The 18493-nt window shown below is 41.3% G+C and overlaps 1 protein-coding gene across 2 annotated transcripts in view; it reads left to right on the forward strand.

Moving 5' to 3' along the window:
* Nucleotides 1-18493, forward strand: part of scn8ab (sodium channel, voltage gated, type VIII, alpha subunit b) — a 50498-nt gene that overhangs the window by 8933 nt on the left and 23072 nt on the right. Inside the window, exons 3-12 of one of the 2 annotated variants that reach the window (XM_023423481.2) lie at nucleotides 4613-4731; nucleotides 5014-5103; nucleotides 5210-5338; nucleotides 7163-7254; nucleotides 11046-11267; nucleotides 11481-11544; nucleotides 13292-13433; nucleotides 14543-14749; nucleotides 14832-15113; nucleotides 17680-18003. In XM_023423481.2, coding sequence (XP_023279249.1) covers nucleotides 4613-4731; nucleotides 5014-5103; nucleotides 5210-5338; nucleotides 7163-7254; nucleotides 11046-11267; nucleotides 11481-11544; nucleotides 13292-13433; nucleotides 14543-14749; nucleotides 14832-15113; nucleotides 17680-18003 — 1671 coding nt within the window. Of the gene's footprint in view, nucleotides 1-4612; nucleotides 4732-5011; nucleotides 5104-5209; nucleotides 5339-7162; nucleotides 7255-11045; nucleotides 11268-11480; nucleotides 11545-13291; nucleotides 13434-14542; nucleotides 14750-14831; nucleotides 15114-17679; nucleotides 18004-18493 lie in introns of those variants that run through there. The other variant, XM_087178631.1, reaches the window with a different exon arrangement.

Here is an 18493-nt window from a genome sequence, read left to right on the forward strand (position 1 = left end):
CGTTGGTATAAAGAAGGAGGGTGGGGTATGGGTGGGAAAATGGGGTTTTGCAGCACAACATACAGGTAAAAAAAAAAAAAAATGTGATGACGCATTTTTCTTTTCATATAGTATGGTATAATTTGCAGGGAAATGAGTTTGCAGTCATTTAGGTGAGACATTACTGACAAAGTTCTCACTGCAGTGAGCTTAAACAAAGGAACACAAGTTGTTTCTCAGGCTAGAATGCTTAATGGATATTAAATTAAAGCTGTTATTGAGATCCTATTGAGATTTGTCACAAAGCATCACAGTTTAACAGTGAACAATGTCGAAGTCGACTTATGGTATTTGGGCTTCTCTGTAAACTGAATCAAAATGCACTCAGTCCATATCAGATACTCATGACAGACCAGGCTAAAATCCAGCTAAAGCTGTTTGTGTGTCACGTTTTCTGTTGCTTCTGACTCCGAGTATATCCCTGTTTATGAAGGTCATTTAAAGCTCCAAGTGAGCAACTGTTTTAATTATCTTTACAATTAATTTATTAATTGTTTAACCAACCAACACTTCAAAACCCGAGGGTATTTGATTTGCATTGATATAAAACATGGAGGAGATGCAAATCCACAAAAAGAAGCTGGAAGCAGAAGACGTTTGGCCTTTTTGTCTTGATTAATATCTTAATCAATTATCCAAAAAATTACACGTTGTCACATCGATTAATCGACCAGTTGTTTTTACAATTCATTATTATAATCTTCTATTAGGTCTACAGGTTAGAAAGACCAAATCTGGAGTCAGTTTTGTGAGGTAATAGACCGGTCTGTGTCAGGCCGGGGTCCTGGGATGATAAAGAGAAGTACAACACCCCCTTCCCCATGATTTACTGTCTATTGTTTCTCCGCTTAGATCTCACTCATCATCTCATTCTCAGTTTCTGTCTCTGCTGCATGCCTACCCAGTCCTCCTCCTCTCTCCGTCTACCCAACCATCTCAGGTTTGGCTCTCTCCCCTCTGCAGCTCTCTGGCTTTCTGTTCTGCATCACTCCCCCTCCACCCCCTCATCTCTCTCACTCTCTCTCTTTCTCTCTCTCTCTTCGGCTCTCTTTGCTGCTGTCCCATACCCCTGCAAGCCCCTCTCCATATCCCTGCTCTACTGTTCCTCCTCCTCACCCACACACACACACACACACGTACGCACACACACACAGAAACACACACGCACATGCACGTACACGCACGTACGCGCACGTACACGCACACACAGACACAGTCCTTGCAGCTGCATTCTGCCTCCAGATTCTTGCATATGTGCCTTTTTCTTTAAAGCTCTGTGGAGAATTAGGAACATTTCTCCAGCTTTGCAGCAAATAAGGCTTCCTCACAGTGAAGCTTACTCTGCTGAGTTGTGTATTTATGCATGAGTGTATACATAAGTATGTATGTGTTTAACTGTAAGTCGGTAGGTAGATCAGTGTTATAGTGATATGTGTATGTCCCTTCGTGCACTCTGTGTGAAGGGCTTTGTGTTACATGTAGAGTGTTTTATGAGCTAGTGCCTTTTGTGATCTATGTGACTGTATGTTTACCCAATTCATCGTGAGCTTCTCAAACCTCGCAGTGCACTTCATGATACGTTGATGCCACTGAAATGTGCTGCAAAAGGCAAAACTTTCTATTCAAAGACGATGGGTTCAGTGTCTCCACTTCACTGTCTGTCAACCTACTTTACAGAATTTGTCTGGGAGATTAATTAAACAGGGGAAATGAGTGATTAATAAATCAATTAATCATTGTTATAACAGTATTGTGTTTGCATTGTGTGGGTGTTTGGATTTATGCTCAGTGGCATGTGTGCCATGTGTACTGCGTCTGACTGTGATAAGTGAGTGGTTTTCTATACTACAGCAAAGGTGCTGACTTACATTGACGGAGTTTAGAGTTCATCCAAATTACAATATGCACCTCTTGCCTGCAGCTCTTCATTTATCCAGCTCACTGTAGCTCCTTCTGTAACAGACTATAACAAAAATGATTTTGATTGTTAACAGACTGCTCATATGATTAATCTCTGACCACTCACATTCTGAAACTGAAATAAGTGAGATGATAGGAGCAGCCCATTTTATTTTTCTGCTTGATGTAGGCATTAGTAGGCTACTCTTACCTACTTTATGTCCTCTAGTAAAGCCTTTATGTTGCACAGAATTATTCGGTATAGTCAGTCATTTAAAGTTTTGGTATTATTACTTTTTATGTCACTTTTGATTAAAATAATTGACTAGTGTTTATTTAGTTTATGAATTAAAGTGAGCTGTGAAAACAGCACATGAAGATTAAGCTTGTATTGAGAAAAGTTGTGCATTTAGTATTTTATAAGCTTAAATCATTGATTGATATTGATCAGTGTGGCAGACAATCAATTAAGGAAATTGCCTGACATTTAGCAATTGTGCCAGGTTGCCAAGTTTGCATCAACAAATTTTCTGTCTCTAAATGGACAAGGTTCATTGACTAACTAAAGCCTCTTAGTGGTTGAATTTCGAATCTTTATGAACACTTGTGATCTTCCATATGCTGTAGAGGATGACCTACATTGAAACTCTGACTCAAAAAGGACAAAGAAGACATGTTCTCTATAAGATAGCATGTGCATCTCTGCAAACCTCTGCAGCACCACCTCTACAAATTCATTGGCTAAATCCATCTGAGGCTTCACATTGATTAACATAATGGAAGATAGTTATGCACGCTAGGCGTCTGTAACCTGCTAATGATATGTTTCTCATTTTACAATCTCTCCCTCTATCCGCATGCTGTATGTGATTGGTCAGCGAAACACATCACTTGACCTCTGAGAGAACATGACTGTAGATCCTGTGTTGTCCTGTCCTTATAATGTCGATCAACTACGGATAATTCTTCTCTCTGTGTGACAGGAAAAATACTGAGAGGATATTTTAAGTAGATTCTCTACATGCAAAAAGGAACAGGAGATGTGAAAGGGAGGGGGGGGGAGGAGTCCTCTGATGGAGAGAATACATTTTGTCTCTCCCCACGTTGTGGACGCTATTTTTACCTTAATTAGATTTCAGGACACCACTCGTCTCTGGACACTTCTGGTCGCCTCCACCATTCTTTCTAGTATTTCCCGTGGTGTGAACCACAAACTGGTGGTGTGTATATTTCTACTCATATGCATACTAAAGACCAATTACCTCTATTATAAGTGTGTTCTGTACACCAGCAGGTTATCATTTGTGAGTGCAGCGATTGTTATTGTTATATTATTACTTGAATGCAAACTAGACAAGTAATTAATATATTCATTCATATATTTATATTATTTATTATTTATATATATATATTTTTCCAATTCACAGAAGCTGCATTCATATCAACCTAATACAAGAACTGTTTATCTTTTCAAGTTCAATGCAAAGGATCTGACTGCAAAGTCATATACAGTAGATTATTATAACTTCTGATACGAGTTGATCTCGACATTGGTCTTCAATAGTCGTCACGTACAGGACATGATACGTTTTCTGTAAATACCAGCAGCCAACATTGACAGTTATGTCATAAATACACGAGAGGATGCACTGAAGGAGGAAAAACTCTCTGCCGTGTGCACATTATTAACTCACTCACAGTTTCTCACCCAAACCACACATTTATAAATCGTCTCTGAACCAACTCTAAACTGTAATACCTATAGGTATAAAAAGAAACTGGAAGCACTGGTAGCAGCAGTAGTTGTAAATGTTTGCTTGTAAATGATGCTCATACTTCTCACTCTGACCCCTACATTGTTTTTTTGTTCAAAATTGGGCACAAACATCCACAAACTACACACAGGTATGCACAAACAAACAAACACACACTGCTGCCTCACCCCACTGCTCAGCCCCACTTGGCCCAGTACTGTTTATGGGTGGGGAGTGGTTGTTGAGAGCCTAGAGTCAGCAGATCTGCCCCTGATCGATGACAGCATTTGCGGTTCTCTTCCAGTAAGAGCTTTAAACTTGGGGAGAAGAGAGTCATTTGGCCATGAAGAGGGGAGAGCTTCCCATGCGCCTGTCTGCTGCTTCTTTGGCGACTCACAAAGCTACCGTTGTGGCGAAAAGCTCGCCAGGACTGAGGCTCCGTCTGATGCAACCGGGACAGATGTGTTAGCTGTTCTCTTGGTTCTCAGGTGACAGGCCACAGAGGGAGTAATGTCAGTGGAGTAAAACACTCTCGTGTCCCTGCTGCCTCTGATGTTTCCTTTTGCATACCTTTAGATTTTTAATACACTGTATTATGCACTGTATTATCATTACAGTACGAAGTACTTCGCACACTGTTGTCTCAATGCTGGAGTGGTAAGAGATTGCAAAATGGGTAAAGTGACAACACTGTGAGGACTCGCATCAAAATGCCACATTCAAATGGATTTCAGTATCACCTGTACTGTGAGAAGCAACCCTGCGGCTATAGTGGAAACCAATGCACAAAAAGGTTTGCACACCATGTACTGAACCATACGTGCCATATAATTAATTCTGCAATTTATCTAACTGTCTTGCTCTCTCTCCCTCTCTCCCTCTCTCTCTCCCTCTCTCTCTCTCTCTCTCTCTCCCCACAGACATTTATAGTCCTAAACAAAGGGAAAACAATCTTCCGCTTCAGTGCCACGCCCTCCTTGTACATCTTAAGCCCTTTTAATCTACTTAGGCGTATAGCTATTAAGATTTTGATACATTCATATCCTTTCAAGTGATTCATTTTCTATGCTTTACTGTGAATAAAAAAACAGATGATGCAGTATTTTAAACATTGCTAGTTTGGTTTTTTGGTGCTTATATCACAAGTGGTCAGTGAATAGTGAGTGAAGTTAATGCACTGTAAATCTCTGTCTTCTCTCCTCTCTGACCTCTTCCTTAAGCTTTATGTCAGTATTAAGATTTTATTTCTGATGTTGCTGTGTTTAAATTATGTTTAAATGTCTAAGGCACCGTTCAAACTTTCCTTAACTTGTCTCCTCACGTTATTCAGCATGATCATCATGTGTACGATTTTGACCAACTGTATATTCATGACATTTAGTGACCCCCCAGAGTGGTCCAAACAAGTAGAGTAAGTACACATCCATATTTCTCCTCAGCAATCATGTCTTTGTTTCATGTGACTGTCACCTTTTTACTGTCTTCTTTCTTTCTTTCTTTCTTTTTTTATTTTCAAGGTATACCTTCACAGGTATCTATACGTTTGAGTCACTCACAAAAATTGTTGCCCGGGGCTTCTGTATAGATGGGTTCACCTTTCTCAGAGACCCATGGAACTGGCTCGATTTCATGGTCATCTCAATGGCGTAAGTATTTAAACTCATTCAATATGTAAATAGTTAAAAGTTACATAAAATGAGTGTGGTCACATGTGAAAAGCACTGCAAACAAAGCAAGAAACCGAAAAGATCTCAACATGAAATTTTAAAATATCATGATATTTATCATTTAATGTATTTATAAGCATAGTTACATAATAACCAATTGACAGAACTTCCTCACTGTCTTCTTAAACATGGGTGTAATAATAATACTGCTGGTACCTTATGGCTTATGATAAGGTATACCTGTGCTTTTCCTTCTATGATGAGTTCAAATATCTGCTGTGAGAGGCTGTGTCCAAAATCACTCCCTCGTCAGCGCGTTCACTTCTCCCTTTACAATAAACACTTTATTTTAGAGTGAGCGGTAAAAGCTGCTGTGTTGCATTATGGGATTATTTTTGCCAGAATTTAACGTACATTCTTATTTCTTATTATTTACTTGGAGAATTTTTGAGGGCGCTCAAAATTTGGACCCTGGCAGAGTGATTTCAGACACAGCCAAATGTTTATTTTGGTACAAAAATGTTACAAACCAAGCTAAGCTAAACATGCTAAACATTAGACATTGCAGTGATAGTCATAATAGTTTAATGACTAATTTACATATTCCATCGTGGTGTGGGACCCATAACATACATCTGTCAAATGTTTTGTCTTTGATTGAACCTGTTAACAACAAAACTGCTGTTTTTGCTGTCTGCTGGGGTGGTTTTAATACTGACACATCATCACTGACAAAGACAGTACTCCCCCATCTAAAAGCTGCTGTGGGCAAACTTCAAAATCTCCACCAACCTGAAAAACTATTTTTGATCAACACTTACAGTATATGTCATTTACAGCAAAAAAATACCAAATTTGAAGTGGCAACTCTCTGTCCAGCCTTCACTCAACTTCACGCAACTATTGTTATGAAATTCATCCTTTTTATATCTGTCACAAATTTTTGAGCTCAGTCTCATAGTTATTGATAAACCTAAAACATGTGAAGTTTCTTATCCAAATTAATTTAACTGCCAGTGTTTTGTTTCATGTCATCTTCTCTGTGAATGGATATGGATTTGTTCTCCTCCTTGTAAAGATTATGCTGAGTTGCTCATGTGTGATTGACAGGCAGTAGGCATGCTTTCCTGCACAGAGCTAAATGGTTTTTAAGAACTTTGAAATTTTGGAGGGGAAGCTGAAAAATGTCCAGACAATCCCCTCCCCCCTCCGAAACACTGAATTTAATCATTCGTGGTGGAATATCTAAGATGATTTTTTTTACTAAATATAGCAAAACGATTGTCAACAAAAATTGCCTACAGCACCTTCAATCCACATCAGTCCATATTACCACCTTGATAATGCTTATTAAAGTATTATGTAACTATCTATTCTATCTTTCCTCTGTTCGGGATGGCTGCTGAGTAACTGTATCTGATCCACCTTGCAGGTATATAACAGAGTTTGTAAACCTAGGCAATGTGTCAGCTCTGCGTACGTTCAGGGTTCTGAGGGCTTTGAAAACAATTTCAGTTATCCCAGGTAAGACAGTCCAGGTGTTTGTGTTTGCGGGTGGGCGAGTCACGGGGTTGATGTTAGGTGTGGTTTTGTTTCAGTCCCTCTCCTCTCCTCTTCCTCCTTCGTTCTCTTCCCACTGGTCGGACAGGCGTTCTCTCTCTCACCGTGGTGTCCCCTCCTGGTCTTCGATGGTGGTGCTGGTGTCGTGCTCTTGCGCGTACATGCGTGTGCGTGTGTGTGTTGTTATTGTGTGTGTTGTGTGTCATGGGGTTCTGTTCTGTGTGTCATCCTACCTTGTTACAGATATATAACAGAGTTTGTGGACCTTGGGAATGTCTCGGCGCTGAGAACGTTCAGGGTTCTCCGAGCATTGAAAACTATTTCTGTCATTCCAGGTGAGATTCCCATTTAAACACTAAGGCTGAGTATAATTTACCTATTAGCTGTCTTTATTTCTAGTACTTATATATTTTTTTCCTTTTAAAAAGAGGATGTTTTAGATTTTTTTACTTTTGTTTTATGACAATCAAAAATGGTAGCAATACATTTTTGATAGGCTTAGCAGTCTACTGGCAGTCTTGTGGGCTCGCATGTCCAACACGGACAGCTGCTATGGTATGCAACAACTATCTTTCCATTTTTACCCAAAGTGAAATACAAATAAATTTCCAAAACAATGTCATAACACAGGGAAAGAGTTTAGATATTATTTCCAATGAGTTGACTTTATCATGAGTGGTGAAATGAACAGATTTCTTAGGGAAAAACATGATCATACACTGATCCAAATTCTCAGAGTCTATGACACTGCCTTCTTGTTTCTTAAGACTTTTAATTCCCTAAGACTGCCAAGCCTAATTTGACAACACACTGACGCTGCATGAAGCTTTGAGACACATGCTTTTACAAGTTTGGCTTTAAGGGGCTTTTCCTTCTGATTTTGTTTTCTTTTAGTTATAAGAGTTATTTGATTCAGATTTTTTTTTTAATTTCTTTTTTTTTTCTTTTTTTGAAGATCTTTGTCCATCCTGGGAGTGTAAGGGAAACATAAATAAAACATAAATATCATAGATCAGCAAAATTCTGTGCATATTTGTCAAATTTAATAAGATATTTGGGAAACACACAGTAACTTAAGTTTATACATTTGCCTCTACATTAGATCCACTTGAAATGCTTGTGAAACAATTATGCAGACACTATGAAATCACTACACACAAACAACACAGTCAGTCCAGTACAATAAACTCACCCTCTGGCATGTTGCGCCTAGTTGCGCTCTGGGCTAAACCAGCCTGAGGGCTTGCCCAGCACCGAAAGAGTGGGAGAAAGGGGTGCCCGGGATGGGAACGGTTCTTCAGTTAAAGCAAGGTCACCATCACGGTTTACAGACAAGTGATGCTGACACAGAGTCAATTCCTTCAGCCTTGGCGTTTAAATGACCTGCATGCCACCTCTCATTGCCCCCCTCCTTCTCCTCCCAACCACCGACTCTTCCTCGCCTGTCCTCTCTTTTCTCCTCTTCACTTCCTGCTTCCTTGACTGAGCCTGGTTCTGGCTGCTCGCTGTTTGTGGTGCTGCCGTGCTCAGTTGATTTGATGGATGCAGTATAATTAATAACTGCAGTTAGTCAGGGATGTTCCCATAGATGAACACAAATCGTAATCCCATGATCTCCTGTCCAGGTAGATCCTAAATCCAGCTGTGGTGCTGTCTGCTCTTTCTCAGCAGAAAAAAACCCACATTTCTATAGAACAGTCGAGTCGCCGATGTAAAATGTGCAAATGTCAATGTGTCTTTCTGATGGAAACATCCCATATAGTTGCAGTTGTTGTGGTGTTATGTGTTTTATGATAAAACAAACAAAAACTGAATTTGACCTCTATATCTGTGGTTTAACTTGAATGCATCATAGTGTGCTGTTATTACACAATAAATAGTCATGTCTTTGATTTTCCTGAACGTTTCAAGAAAAGTCTCTTCATGATAACCATGTAAATAGAAATCTGCACTACATACATCTATTCCATTAAAGGGTTAAATCTGAGGATCTGCTCATAACAAGCTGCCTGAATTTGCAATAAGCTGAGTTTGGATCACTTTTTGTAATGAGTTTTGTAGCTATAATTTTTTTTTCTTAAATTGGATTTTGTTATGGAAGGATTTATTGCTACCATACAGTGCTCAAGTATTCTGTCTTTTTAAAGCCTCTGAAAACTTAAACATAATTAGGTATTATGTATTGTTTAACAGCCAAAAAGATCAAACCTGGCTGACAGTGACCTGGAAACATAAGCAAGCTACCCCACAACAGTCATGAGATTCACGTTTTTCCAGCTAAGCCCCACCCACCTCAAACCAGTGTGAAGGAGCACAGACAAAAAACAGACAAACACGGAAATCTCTCAAGTGATAATAACAAAACTGTTCCAACTTTGGCAGAAAATGATGCCTTCATGTCGGGCTCCATCATTAATAGTAAGAATCTCATTGAGAAAATCGTGTTTCAGACACGTGGTGGTGCATATAAGTGTGAAAACAGTCATGTGGTGCTTATAAAGGAAGTAAGAGAGAAAAGAGCCTTACGTCCAACAAAGTTGGACAAGAGTAAAAGCTTGAATGTAATTTTGTAGCTTCTAAAAGCTACAAATAATTTAACCTTTTTAATCCACTGTTGAAAACTGATAAACTTTATTTATATCCACAGAGAGACTCTTGACTTTCTATGCGGCCATATTGAATCGATTATTAAAACTTTATTAAAAGACAGAAGACATCCAGTTTCATAATATGGGATCATTCTGTTTATTGGAAATAATAGTATTCATAATAAGTAATATTAGTCTAAATCCTTGCAAACTGAACAGGAAAGGAAACAATTGAAGTCAATAGCAAGAAAACTAGCACAGGAAAGGAGACAGGTTTTCTCCTCCCAGGAGACGTGGAGATGCAGGACAACATGTTCTTCTGCCTCTCAGCTGCAGAGTTGTGCCTGCAGTCAATGACTTGAGATATTAAGCCCCCGAGCCGACACACACACACACACACACACACACACACACAAACACACACACACACACATACACAATGCACACACATAGGCCACACTTTTATATTACCTTATGGGAATACCTGTGCCATTATTGCACTGTGCTTAAATTATTTATGTTTAAATCTTAGAGAATTCCAATTTCTACACTAAATATCTTTCACACCCAAAGTAGATTCTCAGCTTTCTTCTCACTACTGCAGGCTCGGTTGTGTTGCTACTGTGCAGTAGTGCTTTATGTAGCAATTATTTCGCAGTTAACCTATTATATTTGTATGATAATGTGATTAACTTATTACATTTACACAAATGTATCATTCTCAACACACTACACCGACTCACACCCCAGTGGTTACCTGAGCTGTTTTTCTTATTATAATTCTTTTAAATAACTTTTCTTTTTTTTTTTCCATATCAGAAAATTTTTATGACAAAATGGAGCCCTTACTTTCCAAGAGTGATCATTTTTGTGCGCTGTTAAGATGTTCAATGACAGTCTCTGCATATGCTTAAATCATACATGAAGTGATAAATACCCACAGCATAGCAACTGTCTGATTAATGACTTAAAAAGAGACGACAGCCTGCACTGCAGCTTTCCATCCAGGCAGGAATGACAGGAACAACTGGTTTTATACTCCAAGAAAATGCACAAGACACACAAGGTCCATTTCTGGTGTTGAGGCTCAGCATCACCGGGTGTAGGTGCTTGTGAAATAGTTCTGATGCTTGCCAAGTTTAGATTTATGTAACAGCCTGCAAAGCACAGGGTTAAATACAGGATTAGATATACATTACCTAACTAAACTTTTTTCCTACGTGACTTGAGTCAGCTCTGAATTGCAGCTGTAGAACCAAACTCAGCTTGTGCTCTCTTGCAGTGCCAGAAGTTGCAAGTCTTTTTATTTCTCTATCTGTGTGTGTGTGTGTGTGTGTGTGTGTGTGTGTGTGTGTGTGTGTGTGTGTGTGTGTGTGTGCGCGTGTCTTTGTGCATTTGAATGGTTATGATGGTGTGCGTGTGTATATGAGTTTGTCTGTTTTCATGTATGTGCATTCCTGCACATTGGTGTGTTTGTGTGTTTGTGTGTGTGTGCGTGTGTGTGTGTGTGTTTGTGTGTATTATATATTAATTGACAGGCCTGAAGACCATTGTGGGTGCTCTGATCCAGTCTGTGAAGAAGCTGTCGGATGTGATGATCCTCACAGTCTTCTGTCTCAGCGTCTTTGCTCTGATTGGACTGCAGCTCTTCATGGGGAACCTGCGGAATAAGTGTGTATTCTGGCCAATCAACATGACTGATCAGCTTCTGCCAAATGGCAGCAAGGGCTTTGACTGGGCCACATACATCATGAATGACAGTGAGTGACGACCTTGACACTTGATTAAACTGGTTCCACATAAATGTGAGATGATATGTGTGTGTGCATCTTGGTAATTCTTTTCTCTTTGTATTGTTTTGTTTTTGTTCTACCTTGCTGATATAAAAAATTTATAGAAACATTGAATAATGAAAGTGCCCAGCGGCTAATGCAAGTGGCTGTTCTCTGTTTTTTTTGTTTTTTTTTTTGCAGCTAATTTCTACTTCCTCCCTGATCAGCTTGATGCTCTACTATGTGGAAATAGTTCTGACTCAGGGTAAGCCGGTGCTTCTCTCACTTAATGCATGCCTCCATATTTATGCCAGTGTTTTCTGCAGGTATCCCTGGTTTTTCTGTTGTTCCTTCACACGTTTTGCGAGGCACTAACACACACCGTCGGTGACGTATCCAGGGGTCATTGGGTGTTTTGGGTCTTTCAGCCCACATGACCCAGCCAGGGTTGATCAGGCTTAGTAGCATGTGTGGGCCATGGGTCTCCCTTCTTGATCCGCAGCCATCTTCATGCCTTTTCCTCAGCATCAATAATGTTCCCGATGGCATCCTTACAGTGCAGTCATGTGATGTCTGTCATGTCATGTGATGCTCAGTGCACCCTGGGACCATCAAGACTTGAGCTGAGCTGTCAACATATGAGTTCTTCTTCCACTATCAAGCAGCAATACTGGAGACCGTCTTCTTTTCAGCACTTGGGAATGTGATGGTCCTGAATTGCTTGATGGCGCTTGCTTCCTCGTTTGGAATCTTTACACCTTCAAATCTCCACATCTGAGCTGCCTTCCTCCTCCACCTCCAGATCACCTTGAGGTTCCTCAACAGTTGTCGCAGGAGCCTGGGGCACTTGCTGTAGACCTTGCAAGGCATTCCACATGGGCCTTGGGCCAAGCTTGTTTTAGCTTCTTTATCTCCTCCAATGCTGGCTCCTAGATGTTGGTGATCTCCTCTATGGAGCACGCCAGGTGGCCACTTTGCTTCTGCCTTTTCAGCTTCTTGGTGAAAAGAAGGGGTTTGCCATGAATGCCACTCACTTTCTGGCTCTTTCTCTGTCCCTCCTTTTGTGCCACTCTGCACTGCAGAGGGTGATGACCTTATTTCTCACAATGTTCTGAAGATCTGCTAAGACGGCGTAATCCTCCTCCCTCTCTTCCTAGCGCTGCCTCCTTAGAGATTTCAGCCTTTATCATAGCTGGCTGATTGTCCCCCACCAGTTTTTACCCCAGGGTTTTTTTGTCACCCACTGCTTCTTCACGCCAAACTTCTCAGCAGTAATGTCGACTCTGATGGTTGACATTACCTGGTGCTTCTGATCTGCATCACCCCTGGCTATGGCTTCAAAGATCCTGTCCACCTCCTCATCAAACTGACCCCTGCCAGCTACTTGACTAGTCGATCTAAAGCTCTGCCTTGGAATGATTCTTGTGGTGTGTAGAGGTTCTCGGTACGGGGGGTGAATCCAGGTCTGGCTCTTCCTGTGTGTCACAGGGCGATGATCCTGTATGATGCACCACCTCAAGCATCTCATTTTGGCCTATTTGATCTTCAGGCCATGCATGTTTTTGCAAACTTAACCACATAGACAACAAACCTTAATTAGCATGTGAAAAGAAATTGGTGCTACTGATACTAAACAAGCTAATTTTAGTCATTATAGATGCCATTCATTATTCATGGACAAAACATTTGAGCAATTTACAAAATAAAGAGTATGAGTATATATTCATGAGACAGACTTTTTTGCTTTCAAAAAGGTTATGAAATATAATAAATATGATAAGCCATATCAATATCCTACAACTAATACTGTACATGTAAGCATGCATGCCCAAGCAAACAACAACAAAGAAACCACACTTACCAAGAATTTTTTCAAGCTCATTTTCATGCTCCTGTTGTATGCTCGACTGCCAGTGATGCATGTATCTGTAAGTCTGACTGTGTTAATGCTACAGTGATACATTAAGTTTACATTAAGTTACAGTTTTCACATTGCTATGTGTTCCTTTCAGACGATGTCCAGAGGGCTATACATGCATGAAAGCCGGAAGGAACCCCAACTACGGTTACACCAGCTTCGATAGCTTTGGATGGGCTTTCCTCACCCTCTTTCGCCTCATGACCCAAGACTTCTGGGAAAATCTCTACATGCTGGTAAAGCAGTGTTTTCTTGAATTCTTCTGTCTCTTCCCCTTAGCCTCCAGTGAACACATAAATGTCCAGAGGAAGCAAAAAGTGGGACTGTATATTTTGTCAGAGTGTGACCTATGGATGAAGTCTTTGACCCGTGTTACACCTGTTTTAGAGAACTATATTGAAACCTCGCCAGTCTTATGCAACTACCCAGGGAAGTAAAACACTCCCTAAGCAGTACTAATGATTTTGTCCTCACTTCATCATAAAAATGTACACATTGTCATTTTAATACCTGAATGAATCAGCAAAAGTGCCCCTGCCTCCCAGCAGCTTTACCCCTCAGTTCACTCGCCCTCTGAATAAAAGCGAAGCAAGGACAGCTGATCAGAAATACTGTAGCTGGAAGTGTATGACTAGACACTAGAGTTTTGTTCGTCTTCTATGTTGAGGGAAAAGAATTTCAGAATTTTGAAAGATGTGGTTGTGTGCATTTGTATTGAAGCAAATAATAAAAATGTATTTATCTTTGTTAAATGACCTTGAGAATAATCATTCTCTCTGCCAAATGTATTTCTGAATTGAATCTCTGCCTTGTTTAGTCCTCACACTTACTGTTGCTCTTAGGGACACAAATGCACTAACAAAATATATAACATGTGCACAGATATCAATAAACTTCACTACTATGACATGCACTAGCATTTCTTTCCCCCTCCTACAGACCTGCACACCCACAGCCATAATAGATTCACTTCATTTGGCAAATAGGCCAGACGCTGTTTTAGTGTGTGTGTGTGTGAGTGTGAGTGTGAGTGTGAGTGTGTTAAAACTGGGAATTCCTGCTCTCTAAAGCTTCTTTCCTGCCTGGAGGTTTTCCTGGAGTAAGCCATGAACCGGATATAGAAACACCAGAAATGCTGATACAACACACATATACATACAGTCTCTCTGACCAAATAAGAAAGTGCTGTGGAAAAAAAACTATCAATATAAAACAACTATTTAACCAAGATGCATTCCATTTATATTTGATCAATAGGACAATATGTCTGTTTAAAAATATAATCTTCCATTTTGAGTCTCTCTAAATCTCTGATTCATTTTCATTGTCTTCTATTTTCTGTCAGACTCTTCGAGCCGCAGGGAAGACCTACATGATCTTCTTTGTGCTTGTCATCTTCGTGGGCTCCTTCTACCTGGTGAATCTCATCTTGGCTGTGGTGGCCATGGCTTATGAAGAGCAGAACCAGGCCACTATTGAGGAGGCAGAGCAGAAAGAGGCTGAATTTAAGGCCATGTTGGAGCAGCTGAGGAAGCAACAGGAGGAGACGCAGGTTGGACTCATTCCATCTCAAACACATATATTTTTACCTATTTTTCATAGTTTACGCTTAAAATGTGTCTTTTTTTTCTCAGGCTGCCGCCATGGCGACGTCTGCAGGCACAGTGTCCGAGGCTGCGTTAGAGGATGAAGGAGGGGGGCACTTGTCCCGCAGTTCCTCTGAGGTCTCCAAGCTGAGCTCCAAGAGCGCCAAGGAGCGTCGCAATCGCAAGAAGAAATGGCGTCAGAAAGAGCAGGAGAAAGAGAAGGGAGACAGCGAAAAGGTTGTCAAGTCTGAGTCAGACGATGGCAGCAAGAAAAGCACCATTCGTTTCCCTGGAAGCCGCCTGGGGAGGAAAACATCCATCATGAACCAGGTAAAGTTACCAAGAAAAACCTGTCTTGAGCAACAGCCATCGTGAGGCTCTTGCTGCTGCTTCAATGGTGCCAACAATGGCCCCTCTTCTCTTCTCCTTCTCCATGATTAGGGTGTTGTACAATCTAGAGATTGGGCTTCAGAGCCTACTGTATCCAACTTCAACAGACAGACACTTTGATCCCAACCCTTATGTCTGCACTCGCTAAACCAGTTCATCCAAATGGCTCCAGCAAAATGGTTTGTTTGATGGCGTCAGACAAGAGAATAATATCTGGTCTCAAGGTGGTGGGCACAATGTGCTGGGGGACATTAAACTACACTCAATTTTTCTTAGCAGATGTTTGGCCTTTCCCTGGCTCTGATGAAGATGATGATGTTCTTGGAAGGGTAGTCCTTTTTGCTCCATCCTTTTCCTACGCTGATGGCTTGGGCAATCCACATACACTGCATGGATGAGGAAATTGATCCAGTGGGGTCTCTTCCTCCACTTCTGCCCTCACCTCTTCTGGACTAGGAGATGCTTTCCTCTGGTGTTGTTGACATTGTAAATTGGGAAGGATCAAAGTCCAGCTCTACCTTGGGTACCTGAAGCTTTGACTCTGCTTTGACTCTGCTTGCTGGACTACATCTTGCTAACCACTTTCTTCCAGTGTTCACTTCAATGCCAGCTTTGTTAGCTTCAGGTCTGTGGACCCCTGGTCCTTCAGCAGCTCTCTGGTCCTTGCAGCCTGGAATTCCTCCTTTAGAGAGATTAGTTGTGGCTTTAATTCATTGCTGTGCCCGTAGAGTACGGTCTTTGGATGCTAGTGGTCACCTTCCTCTCTAAGGCCTCAGAAATTTAGAATGGCACTTTGTACACCATGAATGGCCACATAATAGGATGGATGTTGCAATGCTGAAGCCTGCCAGAGCACATCCTCAATCTTGACTTTCTTCAGCATCGAAGGGTTTGGACTCGGCTAGTTTGAAGCTCATCTGGGATCACCTCGTCAGCTTCTCGGGTCCCTGCAGAGTCAAGCTGCTGCCTGGTACTGGATCTGCGGTGACCGTCAGCTCTTCCACAAGTCCTGATTTTAAAAGCATGTTCATCACCAGAGAAAACAAGATAACAGAGATTATAGACCCAGTTATAATTTCGAATTTTACCTTGTACCAGTGTGATGCAACAAATCCAGAGGAGACGTTTATCCTGAAGCTGTAGTCAGCAATGAGGTCTTTGGCTCTGTTGGGAACATGTTGTTTTATCAGTGTGAACTGCACAAGTTTGTGTTGTATGCATTCGCAAGATCAAACCACAGCTCTGACAAGTTATCTTTGTTCTCCTTGGCTTCCCTGATAAGTTACGCCACCACCCCTGAATGCTTCAGGCATCTTGGCATTCTCAAATTGTTCTGTCAACAGATTGCATTCTCCCAACTTGCTGGATAACAAAACGTCAGCTTCAGATGATTGTCTATCTCCTCCTGCGAGCATGCCAGCATACCACTGCACTTCTGTCCCAGCAGCTCATTGGTCACCTTGAAGGGGTTGGTAATGGTAAATGGCTGCTTTTAGCCGAAGTGGTCATTCACAGATTCACCTACAAACAGCAACAACCTACCATGCAAGGTGACCTGACCATTTGGAACAATTCGGGGACTATTGTCTTGCCAAAGGATACTTCGACATTTGGACAGGAGTACCTGGAGATTGGACCACCAAAGCTGTTAGTGGATGACCTGCTTTACCTGCTGAGCCAAAGCTGTCCAAATGAATACAGCTCTCTTCTGAGCCCTTTCACGGTGGTGTCACCGTTGCCACTCTGGCTGTTGAGCAGCTGTGATATTTTCCCTCACCATACACGCAGTAGCTTGGACGCATCATCAGTGATGTTTCTGGAATCATTGGGTGTGTTTGGGGTGCATCTGGTGACACCTTGCTGTTCAACTGCCTTGACTGCTCTCACTGACCAGCCCTGATATCATCGTTTTTTTTTTTGGTTTGGTTTTTTGATAAACCGTAAAGACAATTTATATGATGAAAACAGCTTTCACTGTAATGAATGTACTGTTTTCTGTTTTTGCATTTATGTTGTTCTTTCAATATGCTAAAATACTACACGTAAAAGAGGAGAAAATAATCTTCTCTAATTATTTGTCCTATGGATCTTGTGGTCTTCTTCACAGATATAAGGTCAATAATATCATAAATGATAAGGAAGATAATAAATTATGAAATTATCAGCAGAGCTTTAATTCTGTAAAATCTCATTGGCATCTTACAATATATTACAATATATATGGTTTTTATAGAGTGGTAGTTGGAGAAGTCAACATTTTATGATACATTGTTAGAAAAGACTGAAACCTATATTGTCATGTTTTCTGCCTTTATGTTCATACATTCCCATCTTCTTGAGATTGCTCATTTCTGGCTCTGTGTATTTTCTGGTTGATTCTTTGTACTGCAGTGCCCCACTTGCCCTTTTCACCTTCTTGGCCTCTTTTATTTACACATCAACTATCTCCTGGTGTTTTTTATAACCCCTCAACTCTCCCTCTCTGCACCTGTCTCTCCCTCTTCAGTCACTACTCAGCATCCCAGGCTCACCCTTCATGTCGCGCCACAACAGCCGCAGCAGCATCTTCAGCTTCAAAGGCCGTTCCAAGGACATGGGCTCAGAGAACGAGTTTGCAGACGATGAGCACAGTACAGTAGAGGAGAGCGAAGACCGTCGGGGCTCCCTGTTTATTCCTTACCGCCGCAACAGCTACAGTGGCTACAGCCAAGGCTCATCACGCATCCACCCACTGGCACCCCACTCTGGAGGGAAGAGGAACAGCACAGTGGACTGCAATGGCGTGGTGTCTCTCATCGGCCCTGGGCCCGGCAGACGGCTTCTGCCTGAGGTGAAAATAGATAAGGCAGCCACTGATGACAGTGTAAGGACGTCCATGGGACACCAATACAGTTTAGGCATGATGGTGGTGGCCCCGGTTTCTGCAGCTTCTCCTTCACAACCTCTTCCCCTTGGCTCTTGTTCCTCTATTCCCTAAACTCAGTAGCTCCCTTTTCCTCCCCTTGTATATCTAGATTCTGTCTTATTATTTCATCTTACACTGCCACTTCCACTTCTACCCTGAATCTAATCCCCCTTTTCTGCTGCTCCTTTTATAACAGCTCTAGATGGCACTAACCAGCTGAAGCAGAATCCACAAACTCACTGCCTCACCAGCATCACGATTTTCATTTCATTGATTAATATCTAACAATAACGCAATATGATACCCCCCCTCCCCCAACCCCCTTAATTACCCTAACAATCCTGTCGCGAAGGATACGTCTATACAGATACTGTCATTCATAAAAAAAACAACACTATCACAACATTTTACAGGA

The sequence above is a fragment of the Seriola lalandi genome, unplaced genomic scaffold (genome assembly GCF_002814215.2).
Source record: "Seriola lalandi dorsalis isolate HSWRI2012SDOR001 ecotype SW California unplaced genomic scaffold, Sedor1 jcf7180002054692, whole genome shotgun sequence".
In the NCBI taxonomy this organism is placed as follows: Eukaryota; Metazoa; Chordata; class Actinopteri; order Carangiformes; family Carangidae; genus Seriola; species Seriola lalandi.